General features: G+C 42.1%; 1 protein-coding gene across 7 annotated transcripts in view; it reads left to right on the plus strand.

Annotated features, from left to right (window-relative positions):
* LOC131345738 (NACHT, LRR and PYD domains-containing protein 3-like) overlaps positions 1–19,134 on the plus strand; it is a 92,359-nt gene extending 73,225 nt beyond the window's left edge. For 2 of the 7 annotated variants that reach the window (XM_058378779.1, XM_058378780.1), the window contains 7 exons: positions 1,717–1,890; positions 7,813–7,986; positions 8,130–8,312; positions 8,428–8,601; positions 13,137–13,313; positions 18,683–18,733; positions 19,037–19,133. In XM_058378779.1, the coding sequence (XP_058234762.1) occupies positions 1,717–1,890; positions 7,813–7,986; positions 8,130–8,312; positions 8,428–8,601; positions 13,137–13,313; positions 18,683–18,701 (901 nt within the window). In that variant the 3' untranslated portion in view covers positions 18,702–18,733; positions 19,037–19,133. Of the gene's footprint in view, positions 1–1,716; positions 1,891–7,812; positions 7,987–8,129; positions 8,313–8,427; positions 8,602–8,724; positions 8,894–13,136; positions 13,314–15,127; positions 15,730–18,682; positions 18,734–19,036 lie in introns of those variants that run through there. The other 5 variants (XM_058378784.1, XM_058378785.1, XM_058378781.1 and 2 more) reach the window with 5 other exon arrangements.
* Positions 19,135–19,198: the final 64 nt, after the last annotated feature.

Here is a 19,198-nt window from a genome sequence, read left to right on the forward strand (position 1 = left end):
CCCGAAGCGGGGATATCAGCATCATGGGAGAGGACAAGAGAAAGGGAAGGACCCGTCTCTTGTTCTGCTTCTGCCAACTCAACCTGCGAGCCCCATGATCTAAGCCGTTGTGCTTCCTTTTACGGTAGACATGAGACCCAAGCCACGAGGCACAGAAGAATAATTAAACAGGGACAGGGATGCACATACCTTGTAAGATCTTTGATTCCCCAAACCTGTTCTGTGGACAGACAATCGACACACATACAGTGGAGCACTTCCCGAAGACAAAGAAAGCTGGAGTAATGTGAAGTTACTAGGTTAATTAAGGTGTAACACATTCCAGACTGTGGTGTTCATTGAGTGCATGCTGTGGTTGAGGTGTTGCACCAGCTTGGATGGATTCCTGTCCCTTATCTACATTACAGTGATGTTGAAACCAAACAAACCTTACAGTTTTTTTTTAATAAACTGTCTGACATAAAGTGTGCTTTCTTCCACAATATTTTGTGTAACTTGTAAATTGTGACTTAAACACACAAGCACAGATTGTGGTAATGAAAGTAATCAGACGTAAATGTTTACTTGGCTACTACTTGTCTGTTTAACAGATTATTAAAAGGACATTAACCCACCTCCATCAATCTGATTTCAGTCACGTTACTCTCCTCCAACTGAGCTGTATACATAAACATTTTTATTTTGATTCAGTTCTCAGTCAGATGATTACAGGATTATTAGGCTGCATGTAAACATGGCTAATGACGCAATGTAAGATTGTGTGGTCTACTGTTTGTTCAGTAATTTTGTATGGATTTTTTTAACCCTGTTCAGAAAGATAAGCTGTAAAACACCCCACTGAATGCTTCCTTTCAGGCTTGGGAGATTTACCAAAAGTCACACTGATGTAATATTAATTCAGTTCAATTCAATTTATTTGTATAGCGCCTTTTATAATATACATTGTCTCAAAGCAGCTGTACGAAAGAAGAGAAACAGAGAAAGTAGAGAAAAATAAATTTAATTAATTAATTAATTAAATTATTAAACTATTTTATCCCTATTTTATTTTATCCATAATGAGCAAGCCTGTGGCGATGGTGGCAAGGAAAAACTCCCTGAGATGATATCAGGAAGAAACCTTGAGAGGAATCAGGCTCAGAAGGGAACCCATCCTCATTTGGGAGACACTAAACAGTAAATAATGTAACTGTAACTGATTAATGTCCTTTCTACAACAGCAATCAATGGCCCATGAGGAACTATTAGGTCAGTGTAGTTTCTGAGGTCATTATAGACACTAATTCTTTGCTGTCACAAGCTGACAGATGAAATGGCAGATCTGTGACGGTGTGAAAGTCCCCAAGTGTCTCTGTCCATGGTTGTCTCCTGGGTCACAGGCTGTCCACACAAATCTATCCACAGCATCAGTGAGCACCAATAAGCAACAAGACTCTGACCAGGGGTAGAGACAGTGGTCACACTGGAAACTGGCAAGCACTGGTAGCTCAGGAGTGGGGTGTATAGCTCGACAGAGAATAAATTGTATAAATTGAGAGATTGTGGAGAAAGACATCACTGCTCCTGTAAATGTCCTGATGTGGCGTCCTGTCCTCTGATTTCTGTGTATGAGAGAAACACTTACATTTCTGTTACATGGTAAAGAGTGTTTTATGGCTGTGTGTGTGTGTGTGTGTTTGAGATCAGTGTTCTGATGTTTCTTCATTTCTCTTCCAGTCTGCGTTGCTGTAACCTGACAGAGGAAAGCTGTAGATCTCTGTCCTCAGTTCTCAGCTCAAACTCCTCCAGACTGAAGGAACTGGACCTGAGTTACAATAAACTGCAGGATTCAGGAGTGAAGCAGCTCTGTGGTGGGCTAAAGAATCCGCATTGCAAACTGGAAAAACTGAGGTAAGAAAAAAGCAGTTTGATTTATTTAATTATGTGCAGTGTAATAACAAGCCAATGTAAACAGTAAATAAAAGTGTGTGTTGTGTACATTTAATGGCTTCCTGATTTTTTTTTTTAAAATCCCAGACCCACTCAAAGATTCTTCCAAAATGTTGTTAAAACTTATTCAGCAGTCCTGGAGCAGTACATGGAAGAAAGCTGCTGAATGTCAGAGGTGACTTCCTGCAGTTCAGTGTTTGCACCCTGCATGTTAATCTGTTCTGTGTCAGCTGTAGAAAGGAAATTATTTGTAATTACACACTCTGGTTCCAACAAAAAGAGGATGAGGTTCTCTTCTGAGCCTGGTTCCTCTCAAGGTTTCTTCTACCTATATAATCTCACAGAGATTTTCCTTGTTACCATTGCCCCAGGCCTGCTCATTAGGAATAAACATTCATTTAATTTTAAACTCATTTTTATTCTATATTTTTATACTTCTGTAAAGCTGGTTTGAGACAAATAGAATTGAACTGAATTGTATAGTGAGCTCTATTGCTCCTTCTACCAAGAATCTGTATGCCCTGAAACTGAGGCTCTTCTTTTGATGGTGCAAGCAGTATCACCTGAACCAGTCCACTGACTGATTAATACAGTGCTGGAGATCTTCTAGGAATTCCTGTGAGTGTGGTTAGACCCCTCTACTCTCAAGGTGTATGTGGTGGCTATTTCTGCCAGCCACAGATAGCTCTGGAACCAGAGCTATCAAGGAAAAGGCTGCATGCTGAACCATAAGGAAGAACCTGGTACTGGTAGGCTTTGACCCCGAAATTAAAATATGTGGCAATATGCATTCTTTAGATCTATCTGGACAAACCACTCCTCTAACCTAATTTGTGACACACTGAGTTTAAGCATCAACATCATGAATCTGCCAGAGACAGCAGGGTTGGCAGGAGTGTCTCCCAAGAGCACGCATCGTGCCATGACACAGATGGCCCATGTCATCAGCCGTTCACAGGTGGCTTAATTTAACAGGGATTAAAGACAAAGATAGGTCCTTTCTCCTAGATTCCCCAACTTCATCTCAGAGCCTGTACGTCGATGCAGTGAGCATGGTCATCGGCCGGCACCAAGAGGTACAATGAGGGGAAAAATTATTTGATCCCCTGCTGATTTTGTACATTTGCCCACTGACAAAGAAATGATCAGTCTGTAATTTTAATGGTAGGTTTATCTGAACAGTGAGAGATTATAAGGACTTGCTGGACGCAGGAGAGGTAGAATCCATATGCGGATCTTTATTGAAATCAGCAGGCAGAATCAGTAACGGTGAGGCAGGCAAAGGATCAAAAACCGGAAAAGCAAAAACTAAGCGACCAAAACCAAAACAGAAACCGGGAACCGATGAATCAGGAAAACAGGCAAGGTTCATACACATATATCAATCAGAAAAGCTAGTAACAGCAAAGCTTGGCATGTGACACAGGGAAACAATGCTTTGCGTTGGATCAGAAGGAGCATGCTGCTTAAAAGTCCTAGAAACAGGAAACAGGAAACCACATGTGCACAGTCAGTATTCAGGCGAGGGCTCCCTCTGGTGGTCTGGACCTGTGAGTACCGTGACAGAGACAGAATAACAACAAAAAAATCCAGAAAAATACATTTCAAAAAAGTTATACATTGATTTGCATTTTATTGAGTGAAATAAGTATTTGACCCCTTTGCAAAACATGACTTAGTACTTGGTGGCAAACCCTTGTTGGTAATCACAGACGTCAGACATTTCTTGTAGTTGGCCACCAGGTTTGCACACATCTCACATCTCAAGGAATTTGGGCCCACTCCTCTTTGCATCCACGACCCATTTTCAATGCCCTGGCTGAGGGAAGGAGGTTCTCACTCAAGATTTGACGGTACATGGCTCCGTCCATCGTCCCTTTGATGCGGTGTGGTTGTCCTGTCCCCTTAGCAGAAAAACACCTCCAAAGCATAATGTTTCCACCTCCATGTTTGACGGTGGTGATGGTCTTCTTGGAGTCATAGGCAGCATTCCTCCTCCTCCAAACACGGCGAGTTGAGCTGATGCCAAAGAGCTGGATTTTGGTCTCATTTGACCACATGACCTCTGAATCATTCAGATGTTCACTGGCAAACTTCAGATGGTCCTGTACATGTGCTTTCTTTAGCAGGGGGACCTTGCGGGCGCTACTGGATTTCAGTCTTTCACGGTGTAGTGTGTTACCAATTGTTTTCTTGGTGACTGTGGTCCCAGCTGCCTTGAGATCATTGACAAAATCCTCCAGTGTAATTCTGGGCTGATTCTTCACCATTATCATAATCATTGAAACTCCATGAGGTGAGATCTTGCATGGAGCCCCAGACCGAGGAAGATCGACAGTCCTTTTGTGTTTCTTCCATTTGGGAATAATTGCACCAACTGTTGTCACCTTCTCACCAAGCTGCTTGGCGATGGTCTTGTAGTTCATAACGTACAATTTAGAAGGGGATCAAATAATTTTTTCCCTCACTGTAAGTGCCAGTCGGCAGCATTTAGGGAATTTATGCTTCGCTGCAGTGAGCGGCCTGGGCCGACTTCCAGCCACACCTGCCCCCCCCAGCTTGCTCAGAGCTGAAAGATCTGTGGCTTGACAGATCAGAGCACGATATCTGTGGCTCGACATTGCTCAGAGACTGTCTCAGGGTTAACTGCTCGTGTTAAAATCCTCAAATGCTGTGGCAGATCAAGAGAGGAACACCCCTCCTCACCTACCTCAAAATGTCCTATCCGAGCCTTTTAAATTGGCATGTGTGCACAGAGAGCTTCAGACAAAACTTCCTCATTACAGCATTCCCAGAGTGTCAGTCATGACGCAGCTATGATTGCACTATGATTGCACTGTTCATGCAGGAGATAGAGACAATGTTCTCATGAGCACACCTACCACACAAAGTGCAGGCAAAAAAAAATGTTTCTGACACAAAAACCATTGTGTCAGAAAGGCATTAAAAACAGGCATTGAAAATATTACAAAAGGCCATTATAGAGCAAAATATTGATGGAATTAACTCCACAGTGTTATGGAACTCCATGATAGCTATAACCAACATGGAAACAGAAATCTCTTCACTTCAGGCGATTTAAAAAAAAATTAGTAAATTTTATTTCAGGTTTGAAACCTACTTTCTGAAATGGACCTATATCATGGACACTAGATCGGGGGATTGTGAGAGCAGACTGATGATGGACCTGTACAAGGTTCAGCTACTTTTTTGTCAGGTGTGCACCAAAAAGCACACAGAACCTGACAGTATGTCTGCTCTGCTAAAGACATGTGACTTGATGCTCTATGTTTCAATAGTCACTGGATTGACATGCTATTCTTATTTATTTTATTTTTTTTTAAATTGTAGTATTGCAGACTTTAACAGAACCCAACTGGGTTCCCTAAGCCTACTAGGCAGGCTAGGATTCCCCCCAAAAAATGATGGCTCATCCGTATTTACTCTCCAGAGTATGATGTGATTTTATTTACAAAGTCCCAGAAGGAGAAAGAAAAGGAAGAAAAAATCCCAAGATCCAATCCAGAAGTGAGAATATTTACAATGTACAGACTCAGAGAAAACAAACAAAACACAAAAACTGCTTGTTTCAGAAATGAATGCAAGTATCCTCTGTATACATGTTATATTCTTCCCTTTTGCCTTTTAACCCACAGCACCGACAGCATGCTTACTTAATTCGAGCAGAACTCAACAAGGGAAGAAAAATCAAACCAAACCGACATGCCCTATCTGGAGTCTGGTTCCCTATTTAAAGGCCAGGCTCCACCCCCTATTTTGGGACACTACCATTACCAGGATTCTTCTTACCTATTTTCATCTCGGAATTCCCATTTACTTCCTCCATCTAATATCACTAAACCAAATATAAATCACATTGAATAAACAATAAACCATACACATAGATGTTTTCTTATAGTGGTAACCCAGGGCAAATCCTCATATTACCTTGGTGCTTCTCAGGAAAGGGGAGGAAGAAAAAAAAAACACTCATGGTTTAACCGAGTTCCGGTTTCAGTGAGCCATCGCAGCACAATACATGACGTCATATCTAATAGCCCCCGAGGCGCTTACGCTAGCCGGCTTCACCCCGCTAGCCCATCAAAACAATCGGCAAAACCAAAACACACAATGAACATATCCGACTAAATTCATAGCGTACCATGAGATGTATGGATAAATGTCCCAGCGCTATCGGGATTGCGTGTGCACCCGCTACTCCGAGAGCATCCTCAACAGGTATGGTGGTTGTTCGTATACATGTATACATGTGTATGCGTGTACATGCCAGTGCCGCTATTCGCCACCGAGAGGTCACTCACTTTCCCACATAAATTAAATATACTGTGTCTGTACTAAAAGAATTCATACTTAGACCCATTCCAGTGTGCTTACAGACTTGGGCAGGGTACAGATTATATTATTATACACTTGGGACATATAGAAGATGCTAAGGCTTATGCTCATCTGTTTTTTTATTGAAGAAAGTGAAACAGACGAGCATTAACACTTTTGGAATCATTAACGGTACCATTCTTTCCTGTCGGGTCACATTCAGCACATAAATGTTAACAACACCCTTTCTAAATTGAAAATGATTAGCACAGGTGCCCCAAGGGTTGTGTAAGCTTAATACCCTTTCTCTTTACTTGTACACGAATAAGTGCATGAGCTGACATCCACTACATCATTAAATTATGTGATAATGGTGGTATTTTAAGCTTATTATATGCAGATTTTGGTAAATAATCAATCTGAAGTAAAACAGTTTGCCCAGTGTGTGATGATAACTGCCCCACAACTGCCCCACATGGTCACTGATACAAAGGCAGTAGATCAGTCAGTTAATCACAACACTCCCAATAAGCAAGTGTTTTCCTGCAAAAATCTCACTGTCCACATTGATAAAACATCAGTCAGTGTTACAGATTAGAACAAAGGCTATATATTATTTAACAAGCACAAAAAATACAGGCAGACCCCTCCCATGTCCTTTACTCCAGCTACCAGCTGATAACTCTGTCAGAAGATACGGAGTGACAAAGTGCAAATTTCATTGCTTTAACAGTGTGTTTGTATTTGCTTCAGTCATTTTAAATAGCAAGGTTTAGGGAGCTATGCAGTTCTTTTAGACTGTGGAACTATATTGAAATGGGCAACAACAAAGAGGCTGTACACTAACTGCAGGTTATAGGACTGGACAGCAACTGTGTGATTCTGTGACAGTTAAGGGTTGGTGAAGAAACAGAACTGTGCAATAATAATGGAACTGCAGTAACTGTGGGACTCTGATACAGGTATGGGGTTTTGTAGTAGAGATGTGGAGATGTGTGACAATAACAGAGCTGTGAAATGACCACAGTACTAAGCAATAGGGTGGCTTTGTAGGCTGGCAGACTGTGGGAAACTGTCAACTTAACTTGAATGATGACACCAGTATGTGATGTATGTATGTGAATGAGTGATTAAATATGGTGTGTGTACACAGCTGTGTCTTTTGCTGTTCAAAGAATTGAGTTAGGATCTTTTTGCCAAGGGCGCAATAAAATTTCTCATCTCATCTTGGATGGACAGACAGAAAGAGAGAAAGAAATTTGCTTGTTTAATGTTTCAGTGTTTGAGTGGTTTACACTCGCTCTCGTGTATGTGTGTGTGTGTGTGTGTGTATTATCATAAGCTAATGGTCTTATAATAAATTGTATAAATTGAGAGATTGTGGAGTTCAGAAAGACATCACTGCTCCTGTAAATGTCCTGATGTGGCATCCTGTCCCCTGATTTCTGTGTGAGAGAAACACTCACATTTCTGTTACATGGTAAAGAATGTGTTATGGCTGTGTGTGTTTAAGATCAGTGTTCTGATGTTTCATCATTTCTCTTCCAGTCTGAGTGGGTGTAACCTGACAGAGGAAAGCTGTACAGATCTGTCCTCAGTTTTTAGCTCAAACTCCATACTCAGAAACCTGGAGCTGAGTTACAATAAACTGCTGCAGGATTCAGGAGTAGATCTGGATTTTGAAGGACTGAAGTATCCAAACCGTTCACTGAAGAAAATGACGTAAGATCACACACACACACGCACACACACGCACACACAAACACACATTATTTATTTATTTATTTTACATGGTAAAGAGTGTGTTATGGCTGTGTGTGTGTTTTTGAGATCAGTGTTCTGATGTTTCATAATTTCTCTTCCAGTCAGCTTTACTTTCATCTGCTTGAGGAAAGCTGTAGAGCTCTGTCCTCAGTTATCAACGTAACCCACTCCAGAACCTCCAGACTGAAAGAACTGGAGCTGAGTGACAATAACCTTCAGGATTTAGGTGTGAAGCTGCTCTCTGATGGACTGAAGAATCCACACTGTACACTGGAGATACTGCGGTAAGATCATCACATACACACACACATTTTTGTTACATGGTAAAGAGTAAGTGTATTATAGCTGTGTGTGTTTGAGATCAGTTTTCTGATATATAAACATTTCATTCTCTTCCAGTCTGCGTTACTGTAACCTTACAAAAGAAAGCTGTAGATCTCTGTCCTCAGTTCTCAGCTCAAACTCCTCCAGACTGAGAGAACTGGACCTGAGTGGAAATGGACTGCAGGATTCAGGAGTGAAGCTGCTCTCTGATGGACTGAAGCATCTACACTGTACACTGGAGAAACTGGAGTAAGATCATCAGACACACACACAAACACACTGTGCTTTCTATGTATGAACAATCAGCAGCAGACTTTTAATGTTGTTGTTTTTGTTGTTGTTGTTGTTGTCCTTTGACTCCTCCCTGTTCAGTGTAGCCACAGTGAATATTTTCCGATTCTCATATTTAATTGGGAACAGGTTTTACTCCAGATACCCTTCCTGATACAACCCTTCTATTTTACCCTGGCTTGGGCCCGGTGCTTCCAAGATGGTGGCGCGGCAGTAGCACGCAGCAGCCACTCCGGAACCAAAATGGTGCTTTCTTTTTGTTTTAGCGCGAAGTTAAAAGTGCATGGACGCCAAAGACAGTGGTATTCATGTATACAAGCGCCAGACGATATTACAGTACAGAAATGAAGTAGTCTGCAAACTTCGCGAACTCGGCTTGCTGCGAAGTCCAGGCCTTCAGTCCTCGGCGTCGCCTGATGCCGGTGGCCGGGAGAGAGGACGTCGCAAGCAGTGTTTGAGGAAGCGGAAGCGCGGTAAACGGGCGGGTGTCCGTGCTAGGCTAACAACCAACCCTAGCCGGCCGGCACTCCCTTCCATCATCTTGTCCAATGTCTGCTCACTGGATAATAAACTGGACTACATCCAACTACAGCAAAGTACACGGCGTGAGTTCAGAGACTGCTGCGTCTTTGTTTTCACGGAGACGTGGCTCAGTGAGTTCCAGATGCCGCCATTCAGCTAGCCGGGCTAACAGTGTTTCGTGCCGACAGGAATGCAGCAGGAATACTTTCATTATCGGAGTGTACATTCCACCCAGTGCTAATGCTAAGGAGGCTCTGCGTGAGCTGTACGGAGCTATTAGCGAGCTGCAGAATGCTCACCCCGACGGACTGTTTATCATCGCTGGAGATTTCAATCATGTAAATCTCAGAACTGTGGTCCCTAAATTCCATCAGCATGTGGACTTTGCTACGAGAGGGGCGAACACGCTGGATGTTGTTTATTCAAACATTCCTGGCGCGTATCGTGCGGAGCCCCGCCCCCACCTCGGCTACTCAGACCACATCTCTGTTATGTTGATTCCAGCATACAGACCTCTCGTCAGACCGCTCTAAACCGGTTCTGAAACAGGTTAAAACCTGGCCAGCAGGAGCCATCTCTGCTCTTCAGGACTGTTTTGAGTGCACTGACTGGGACATGTTTAGGGAGGCTGCAACCAACGCCGACTCTATTGACGTGGAGGAATACACGGCATCAGTGACCGGCTACATCGGGAAGTGCATCGATGACGTGACCGTCTCCAAGACCATCACAACACGCTCCAATCAGAAGCCGTGGATGACTGAAAGTGCGTGCTCTCCTGAAGTTGAGAGACTCTGCCTTCAGATCGGGGGACAGGGCGGCCTTAAAAATTGCAAGGGCCAAACTGTCCCGAGCCATCAGAGAGGCAAAGCGTGCACATGCCCAGAGAATCCACGGCCACTTCCAGAACAGCAGAGACTCCCGGCGCATGTGGCAGGGCATCCAGGCGATCACCAACTACAGGACAACTTCACCTTCCTGTGACAGTGATGCCTCCCTTCCAGATGCTCTGAACGACTTCTACACTCTGTTTGAGGCACAGAACAACACAACAGCGAGGAAGACCATCCCTCCTCCTAATGACCCAGTGCTCTGTCTCACCACGGCTGACGTGAAGAGAACTCTATGCAGAGTTAACCCACGGAAGTCTGCTGGACCAGACAACATTCCTGGCAGAGTTCTCAGGGAGTGTGCAGAGCAGCTAGCAGATGTCTTCACTGACATCTTCAACATCTCGCTGAGCAGCTCCTTCATCCCAACGTGCCTCAAGACAACGACTATTGTCCCTGTGCCAAAGAAGTCTACGGTTTCCTGCCTCAATGACTATCGTCCCGTCAAACTCACACCAATCGTGATGAGATGCTTCGAGAGGCTCGTCATGAGGCACATCAAGTCACAGCTACCACCCTCGCTGGACCCCTCACAGTTTGCGTATCGTCCTAACCGCTCCACGGTCGAAGCCATCACCACAACCCTCCATCTGGCCCTCACACACCTGGACTGTAAGGACTCCTACGTTCGAATGCTGTTCATAGATTTCAGTTCAGCATTCAACACAATCATCCCTCAGCAGCTGATTGAGAAGCTGAGTCTCCTGGGCCTGAACACCTCTCTCTGCAACTGGATCCTGGATTTCCTGACTGGGAGACCTCAGTCAGTCCGGATCGGGAACAGTATCTCCAGCACCACCACACTGAGCACTGGAGCTCCTCAGGGCTGTGTGCTCAGTCCATTGCTGGTCACTCTGCAGACTCACGACTGTGCAGCAATGCACAGCTCCAACCACATCATTAAGTTCGCCGATGACACAACCGTGGTGGGTCTCATCAGCAAGAATGACGAGTCAGCATACAGAGAGGAGGTGCAACATCTAACAGCCTGGTGCAGAGCCAGCAACCTCTCCCTGAATGTCGACAAGACCAAAGAGATGGTTGTTGACTTCAGGAGAGCACAGAGTGACTATTCCTCGCTGTTCACCAACGGATCCTCGGTGGAGATCGTCAAGAGCACCAAATTCCTTGGTGTCCATCTGGCGGAGAACTTCACCTGGTCACTCAACACCAGCTCCATCACCAAGAAGGCCCAGCAGCGCCTCTACTTCCTGAGGAGGCTGAGGAAAGCCCATCTCCCTCCCCCATCCTGACTGTGTTCTACAGAGGGACCATGGAGAGCGTCCTGAGCAGCTGCATCACTGCCTGGTTTGGGAACTGCACCGTCTCAGATCACAAGACCCTTCAGCGGATAGTGAGGACAGCTGAAAAGATCATCGGAGTCTCTCTCCCCTCTATCATGGACATTTACACCTCACGCTGCATCCGCAAAGCTAACAGCATTGTGGCTGACCCCACACACCCATCACACACACCCCACATTCTCACACACACTCTTACACACACTCTTACACACCCCACACACCCCTCACACACACTCTTACACACCCCACACACCCCTCACACACAAACTCTTACACACCCCACACACCCCTCACACACTCTCTTACACACCCCTCACACACACTCTTATACACCCCACACACCCCTCACACACACTCTTACACACCCCTCACACCCCTCGCACACTCTCTTACACACCCCACACACCCCTCACTCACACTCTTACACACCCCACACACCCCTCACACACACTCTTACACACCCCACACACCCCTCACACACACTCTTACACACCCCACACACCCCTCACACACACTCTTACACACCCCACACACCCCTCACACACACTCTTACACACCCCACACACCCCTCACACACACTCTTACACACCCCACACACCCCTCACACACACTCTTACACACCCCACACACCCCTCACACACACTCTTACACACCCCACACACCCCTCACACACACTCTTACACACCCCACACACCCCTCACACACACTCTTACACACCCCTCACACACACTCTTACACACCCCACACACCCCTCACACACACTCTTACACACCCCACACACCCCTCACACACACTCTTCACCCTCCTGCCATCTGGAAAGAGGTACCGGAGCATTCAGGCCTCACAACCAGACTGTGTAACAGTTTCTTTCCTCAAGCCATCAGGCTCCTCAACACCCAGGACTGAACTGTTCTACACTCTCACACACACACTCACACACACACACACACTCACTCAGGACTGAACTGTTCTACACTCTCACACACACACACACACACACACACACTCACTCAGGACTGAACTGTATACAACTCTCTGTCTCTCTCACACACAGATACACACACTCTCTCTCTTGACTGTGTGGACACGCGCACACACGTACACACATAATTAATATTGTTCATTACTTATTGCACTACCTCTATCTGTCATCTGCTGCTATAGTCATATTTATGACTTATTAATGTATATATTTATTAATATATATTTTTATTTGCACTACCTCAACCGCTGCTGTTGTATTTTTGCACAATACTTTTTTACATCATTTCATTTTATCTTATTTTATTTCACTTACATTCCATTACACATGTTCTTTTCTTTCTTTTTCAGCGCTAAGTGTCCCGTGTTGTTTTGTGTTGTCTTTCTTGTATTTATTGTTTTTTGCACTGTCTTGTCTATGTTCTGTTTGCACCTAGCTGCACACTGTGCACTTTACGTGGCTAAGACAAACTTCTGTCCTAGCTCTGTGGTGTTGTTTTGTGTTGAACTCTATGTTGTTGTATGTTTATGTAGCACCAGGTCCGGAGAAACGCTGTTTCATTTCACTATGTACTGTGCCAGATATATGTGGTTGAAATGACAATAAAGCTTCTTGAATCTTGAATCTTGAATCTTGCTGAGAGTTAACCCCTCAGTGTCTGGTTTGTAGTGATATGATCTATTTCAGTGTGAAGTGTGTGAGATGGAGAGGAAATGTTCTGTATATAAAGACTTTGTGTAGTTGTTGTTTTGAGTTCTATACCTGTGTTGTGTAAGAAGACTTTCTTTCTTGCAGGATGTGTTACTGCAGTATTACAGATGAAGGTTGTGTTGCTCTGGCTTCAGCTCTGAGATCAAACTCCTCATCATACCTGAGAGAATTGAATCTGAAAAATAATAGAACAGGGGAATCAGGAGAGAAGCTACTCAGAGATCTAGTGAAGAATCCACACTGTAAACTGGAAAAACTACAGTGAGTTACTGAAGTACTGTCTCTTCACACACACACACACACACACACACACACACATACCGCTTCAGTAACCAGGAGGAAACCCTTTGACTATTTTTAATTAAAACTGTGTGTCATGATCTACAATGCTGTGAAAATGTATTTGCCCGTTCCTGATTTTTTTTGCATATTTGTCACACTTAAATGATTCAGATCATCAAGCTAATTCTAATATTACACAATGATAACCAGAGTAAATACAGAATTCAGTTTTTAAATGATGATTTCATTATTAAGCTGTCCATTATTAAGCTGTCCCCACCCCCGTTCTTTTTATGAAATGATGTTAGCAGTTAGATGTTAGATGTAAGGGGACACGCATCTCACAAAAAGAAAAACTTTGTCTCATCAATCAGAATATTTGCCCAAAAGTCTTGGGGATAATCAAGATTTTTTTGGCAAATATTACACAAGTCTTCTTGTGTAATATTTGCCAAAAAGTTGGCCAAAAAGCCAAAAATTTGCCAAGTCTGTGTTCTTTTTGGTCGGCAGTGGCTTTCACCTTGGAACTCTCCCACGGAGGCCATTTTTACCCAGTCTCTTTTTCTTCTTGTTGAATCATGAACACTAACCCTAACTGTTCTTTAGATGTTGTTCTGGGTTCTTTCATGAGCTCCTGGGTGAGTCGTTGTTGTGCTTTTGGAGTAATTTTGGTAGGCTGGCTACTCCTGGGAAGGTTCACCACTCTTCCAAGTTTTATTCAATTTTTGGGGATTGAAGGCAGGTTTGGACAGCTATTTTCACTTAAATTTTTCATCACTGAAAAACATACATACATGCATTTTGTATTTACTCGGGTTATCTTTGTGTAATATTAAAATTTGTGTGATGATTTGAATCTTTTTAATTTGAAAAATCAAATACTTTTTCACAGTACTGCACTCTTTCTCTCTTTCTTTCTGTCTCTGTCTCACACACACACCAGTATGTTTCAGCTATAGAGATTATTTTTTATATACATATATATTTTTATATTATATAGTTTTTTCTTTAGTGATTCAACAGTTTTTTTTAAATACTTATATATATTAATATATATATTAAATACTTAAATATACTTATGATATATTATATATATATATATATATATATATATATATATATATATATATATATATATATATATATATATATATAATATATCATCAGCTTTTACTGTAAATACTCTATAATGTTGGTTTAATTGATAAAACTGAATGGCAAACTACTTCTACTGGAAAGCAAATGAAAATCCACCAGAACACCTCTGGGTTGGTCAGATCTGATGACCTGAGCTGCTGTTCCTCAGTACAGATATAAAACAACGGCTCTGCTTCACTGATACAATCATCTCAATAATCTTACAATATGGCCACCTTGGTCTCCTTTTCCCATCAGTCCCATGTTTACACACAGCTTTCCCTCTGATTAGTTTATTTCTTTATATCCTCTTATTTCTACTCTTAGTTACTAAGCTTCTGTTGTCTGTAGCTCATTGTGTCTCCTTATTTCTCTCAGTATATGTCTCTTTGTTTCGTTTCTATTTTATTTCCTGTAAAGTTTTGCCTCTGTTTCCACTGCTGACACGCTGTAGCTCTCCCAGTGCCTTATGGGAAAAGGGAAAGTGTGTTATCTGTTCTCTTTTTTGTACTAGAGGTGGATGGGGATGGGTGTGAATGAGGGGGTGTGGGATACACACATAGAGCTAACTATAGTGTTTACACTGGTGTTTGTAAGATTGCTAAGAATCGACTGTAATTAATGTCTGTCTATTTGTCCTGTTCTCTGTCTTACAGCTTTTAGGTTTATATCCCTACACCCACCAGCAATAAGGTTTATATCTCTCCAGCTCCACCCACCAGCTCCAGTCAGTATTCAGTACAGTGAGTCAGTAACAGAGAATCATTAGTTTCTGTACAGATGATGGACAGTTGTAATACTGAGTGTTTTTCTTCAGAATTAAAGGTCAAATTTCTTCATTGTTTGTTAATCAGTTTTCTTGGTTGATTTGTTTTGAGTGATGTAGTGACCATGCCTTTATCTGCTGACCGGTTCCTTGGGTCAGCAGGTTCTCGTGTCAGACATGAGCAGCTTCTGCAGAACAGTATCTAGATATTTTGTGGTGGAAAATTGCAGAATGGTTTCAGCACTGATCCTTTTTTTTTAACAAGTCCCAAAATATACACATTATCTGATTCTTTATGAAAATGTGTTTTTGTGTCCTTACTGTCCAAATCTAGTCACTGTGCTCACTTCCCATGGCATCACTTCCTGTATACATGACTACACTCACTGCATGTAGTTTTGATCATTAAACATATTTAGCTCCTGTAATGAAAACCTTTTTGTCCGTGTTCTGTATTTACACCTGCTATTTAATACAGTTTATATTTTTATATATTAATGTACACTGTATATATATTATAAAATAAAGGAAACTTTTTTTCCTTTATTTTGTAAACACATTTCTGGTGTTATTTGTGTGTTTGATTAGAAATCTTTCTGAAGCAGTAACAGTTCTGTCTCAGTAACAGGATCACTTCCTGTTTCTCAGGTGCTGCAGTATTGACTGTGGGCTGAACAGTGAAAGTTACTGCATGGAAAACATTCAACAATTCAATTTAATAAACATTTCCATCTGGACAAGTGAATGTCAATCCTACATGATGGACACTGGATCATGTTCATTCACATTTTAAACAAAACCACTGCATGTCCGTGGGTTCAGGTTAGGATTAGAGTCTGTGTCATTCACCAGAAAAACTTAAATTTAGATGATCAGAAGAACCACAATCAGTGTTCTCATATTCTGTAAGAAACTGATGAAGGAAAATAGACTGGAGGTGGAGAATGGACAATGTGCTTTCAGTTTTATCAGTAACATGATCATGAGTAAGGAGCAGGCTGCCATGACCCTGAACCACCACCAGAGGGAGACAGAGAGCTGACACTCAGTAATTAGTGGTAACCTGCACCACCTGGGACTGACCTGTTAAAGGCTGCTTACAGCTCAGACACTTCAGTCTGGGGTTCAAATGCTGTACTGAGACTCAGCTGGTAATTTGGTAAAATCTCTTGGGTTTATCGCTCAGGTTTCTGCTCTATCTTTCCATTCTTACAGCTTCAGAACAGACTTCTTTGAGCTTGTCTCTTGGGGTTTCTCTGTGTTTCTCCTTGTCTTTGATTTACTTATTTTTCTCCAAAGTCTGTCCTTTCTGACCTTTTGTTTTTGATTACTCTTCTTGATCCTCAGACTAGGGCCACTTCCAGTGCTTTGTTACTGCTGGTTTAATATCTCACTGGGCTTCTTGTTGGTCTCTCTCTCCTCAAGCCCTAGGTTCAGGTCCAATGTCATGTGACCCTTTTAAGAAGCACATTTCAGCACCAGTCCTTCATTCATTGTACAGACAACAGGGCTGGTTGTAAGTGTATGAAGTTTACCATTTGATAAATTAAACAAATTTAACATCAGCTACAAATCCCCCTCTCATTTTCTTCTTATTCATTTCACTTTTGCTTCTTTTATTGTCCTTTTATCACATATCATCATAGTAATTTAGGTAACATTAGCTAGTTCAGGCTAGCTACACACGAGCTAGTACCAGAGACTGTGCCTTCTGCACTAGAAATGTAGAGATTTCTGCTTCAGAAGATCCTGTGACACACTAATGTTAGCAGATTACTCCCTGATTCTCGTCCAGGGTTCAGTGATGATTCTGCCAGTTTATCTAACGTTAGCAGTAACTATAGCACTGATTCAATTTGTGTGTTAGGGGTTTATTCACTGCTATTCAGGTGTTATTACCAGGTGTCTTACAGTCTATAAGAAGTCTACGACTTTTCTAATAAAATATCACTTCACTATTAAAACACTCACATTAATGATACACTGATATTAACACTGTTTCATTTCACCTTCTTTAAATAATGACTGCAAAATGAAGTGTTTTTATTTAATTGTAAAACTTGAGCAGGAGTGAAGGAGAGCTGTGTTTGTATTGGAGCCTCATTAGAAGTGCAGGGATTCGAACCTTACTGTAGATCTGCTGGGGTCACGTGACAACAGAACCAGAATCAGAACAGTCTTACGTCACGTGACTGCTGGAGATTTGCTAATTTCTACTTTGGAAACTGGACGATTCACACTTTCAGACTGAGGTAAGAGAGATTTCTTGTGTTTTCAAACTGACCAATTTGATGATGTCTGCGGTGTAATGACACTTTCCCCAGTTTGGAAAAGCGGAGACTTTCTCACATTTCTGCAAAGGAAAAGTGAATCTAAGAATAAAAATCACTTTCCGTTTATTAAAAATAACTTGGAATAGCACGGAAATAGCCCTGACTCTATAACAGGGTCTCCAACATGTCTGAGTAGCTCTTTCCAGTGTTGAGCCGAATCTGAGTCCATGGACAAATCATACTTCTCTGCTCCTGCACGCGCATCACACGGTTTAATCCAGCTGTTCATCACCAAGACCAGACATTTAAGCGTTATATAAAATTAAATCTATGAGCAGAAACTGAAGTAGTTTGAATAAAGGATAAAGAAAACACATCGCAGATCCTTTAACTGAAGCTGCTGGAGATTGGACAGTGTTAGGAATAAAGCTACGATGCTGCCAAAGTGAAAGCGGTCAATGAGTCTCTCCTGCTGCAGGACGATGAAGGACCAGTGTGCTGTAGACATTTTTTATTAGTCCAGCTGGTGTTTCAGAGTAAATACTCTTTAATATGTCACATTGCACATGCATATGAATGCCGTAAAAATACTATTATTTAACCCCATAAAGTCCAATACAGTGTCAGGTTTCTGTTTCCAACATTAATATCACCTTCAGTATCAAAGTCTTCCCTTTTTTATGAAAAGAGTCTTTTTCAGTCTTTCTGAGGACATCAGGATGTGTGCCATGGGACTGATAGATAGATAGATAGATAGATAGATAGATAGATAGATAGATCTATCTATCTATCTATCTATCTATCTATCTATCAACACGAGCAGTACAAAACATGAACACCAAAAACTAGTTTATAGGACTTAAATGCTCACTGGTTAGAGGGAGATTTTGTAGTTTAACACATACCAGGAATGTAGAATTCACATGTAGCTCTGAAACATCTGGTGACTAAATCATTTCCTGGAGCTTTTCCTTCTGTCTGAACATTTTAGCTGTGAATCATTCTAGTCTCTTAGAAATGAGGAAACTCTGTGTCACATGACCTCTTTATACAGTGTTTAAGGAAGTGTTTTAGGAGCTCTAAAATGTAGCATGTGTTTAAATGGACTAATTATCTTCATTATTATAATAATGGCTTGTAGAACTGATTCATTCTGTTGTCCATGTGAACAGGTCGCCATCAAAGTGTTGACCAAAGATCCTGATGATATACTCATCCCCATCGTAAGTAAACTTTCTTCTGAGATTCTACAGAGAAACAATAAAGTGTAAATGACAATTAGGTTATAAAGCAGATATTCAAAAAAGTGATGTCCATCTACTGGTTCCTGCTAAAATCATCACAAAGACCTCCGCTCTTAATCAGGTCTCAGATTCAGATTTTAATACCTTTCATTCGTAATAGATATCAGAAGAAGACTGCTAAAGTTTAGAGTCACTCAGAACCTTCTCCACTCTACCATCTCTGCTTACCACAGTTCAGAAATCTTCCTCCCTCCATGCTAACCCGTGTGTGTGTGATTTTAGCCCGGAGAGATGCTCAAGCTCCCTCTAGAGGTGGTGTTAATGAAGATGGTGTCCAAGCCAGAATGTAAGAACATGGTGGAGCTGCTGGAATGGTTCAAGACATCCAATATCTACATCTTGGTGCTGGAGCGACCGGTCCCCTGCATGGACCTCTATTGGTTC

Source organism: Hemibagrus wyckioides, linkage group LG25 (assembly GCF_019097595.1).
Source record: "Hemibagrus wyckioides isolate EC202008001 linkage group LG25, SWU_Hwy_1.0, whole genome shotgun sequence".
In the NCBI taxonomy this organism is placed as follows: domain Eukaryota; kingdom Metazoa; phylum Chordata; class Actinopteri; order Siluriformes; family Bagridae; genus Hemibagrus; species Hemibagrus wyckioides.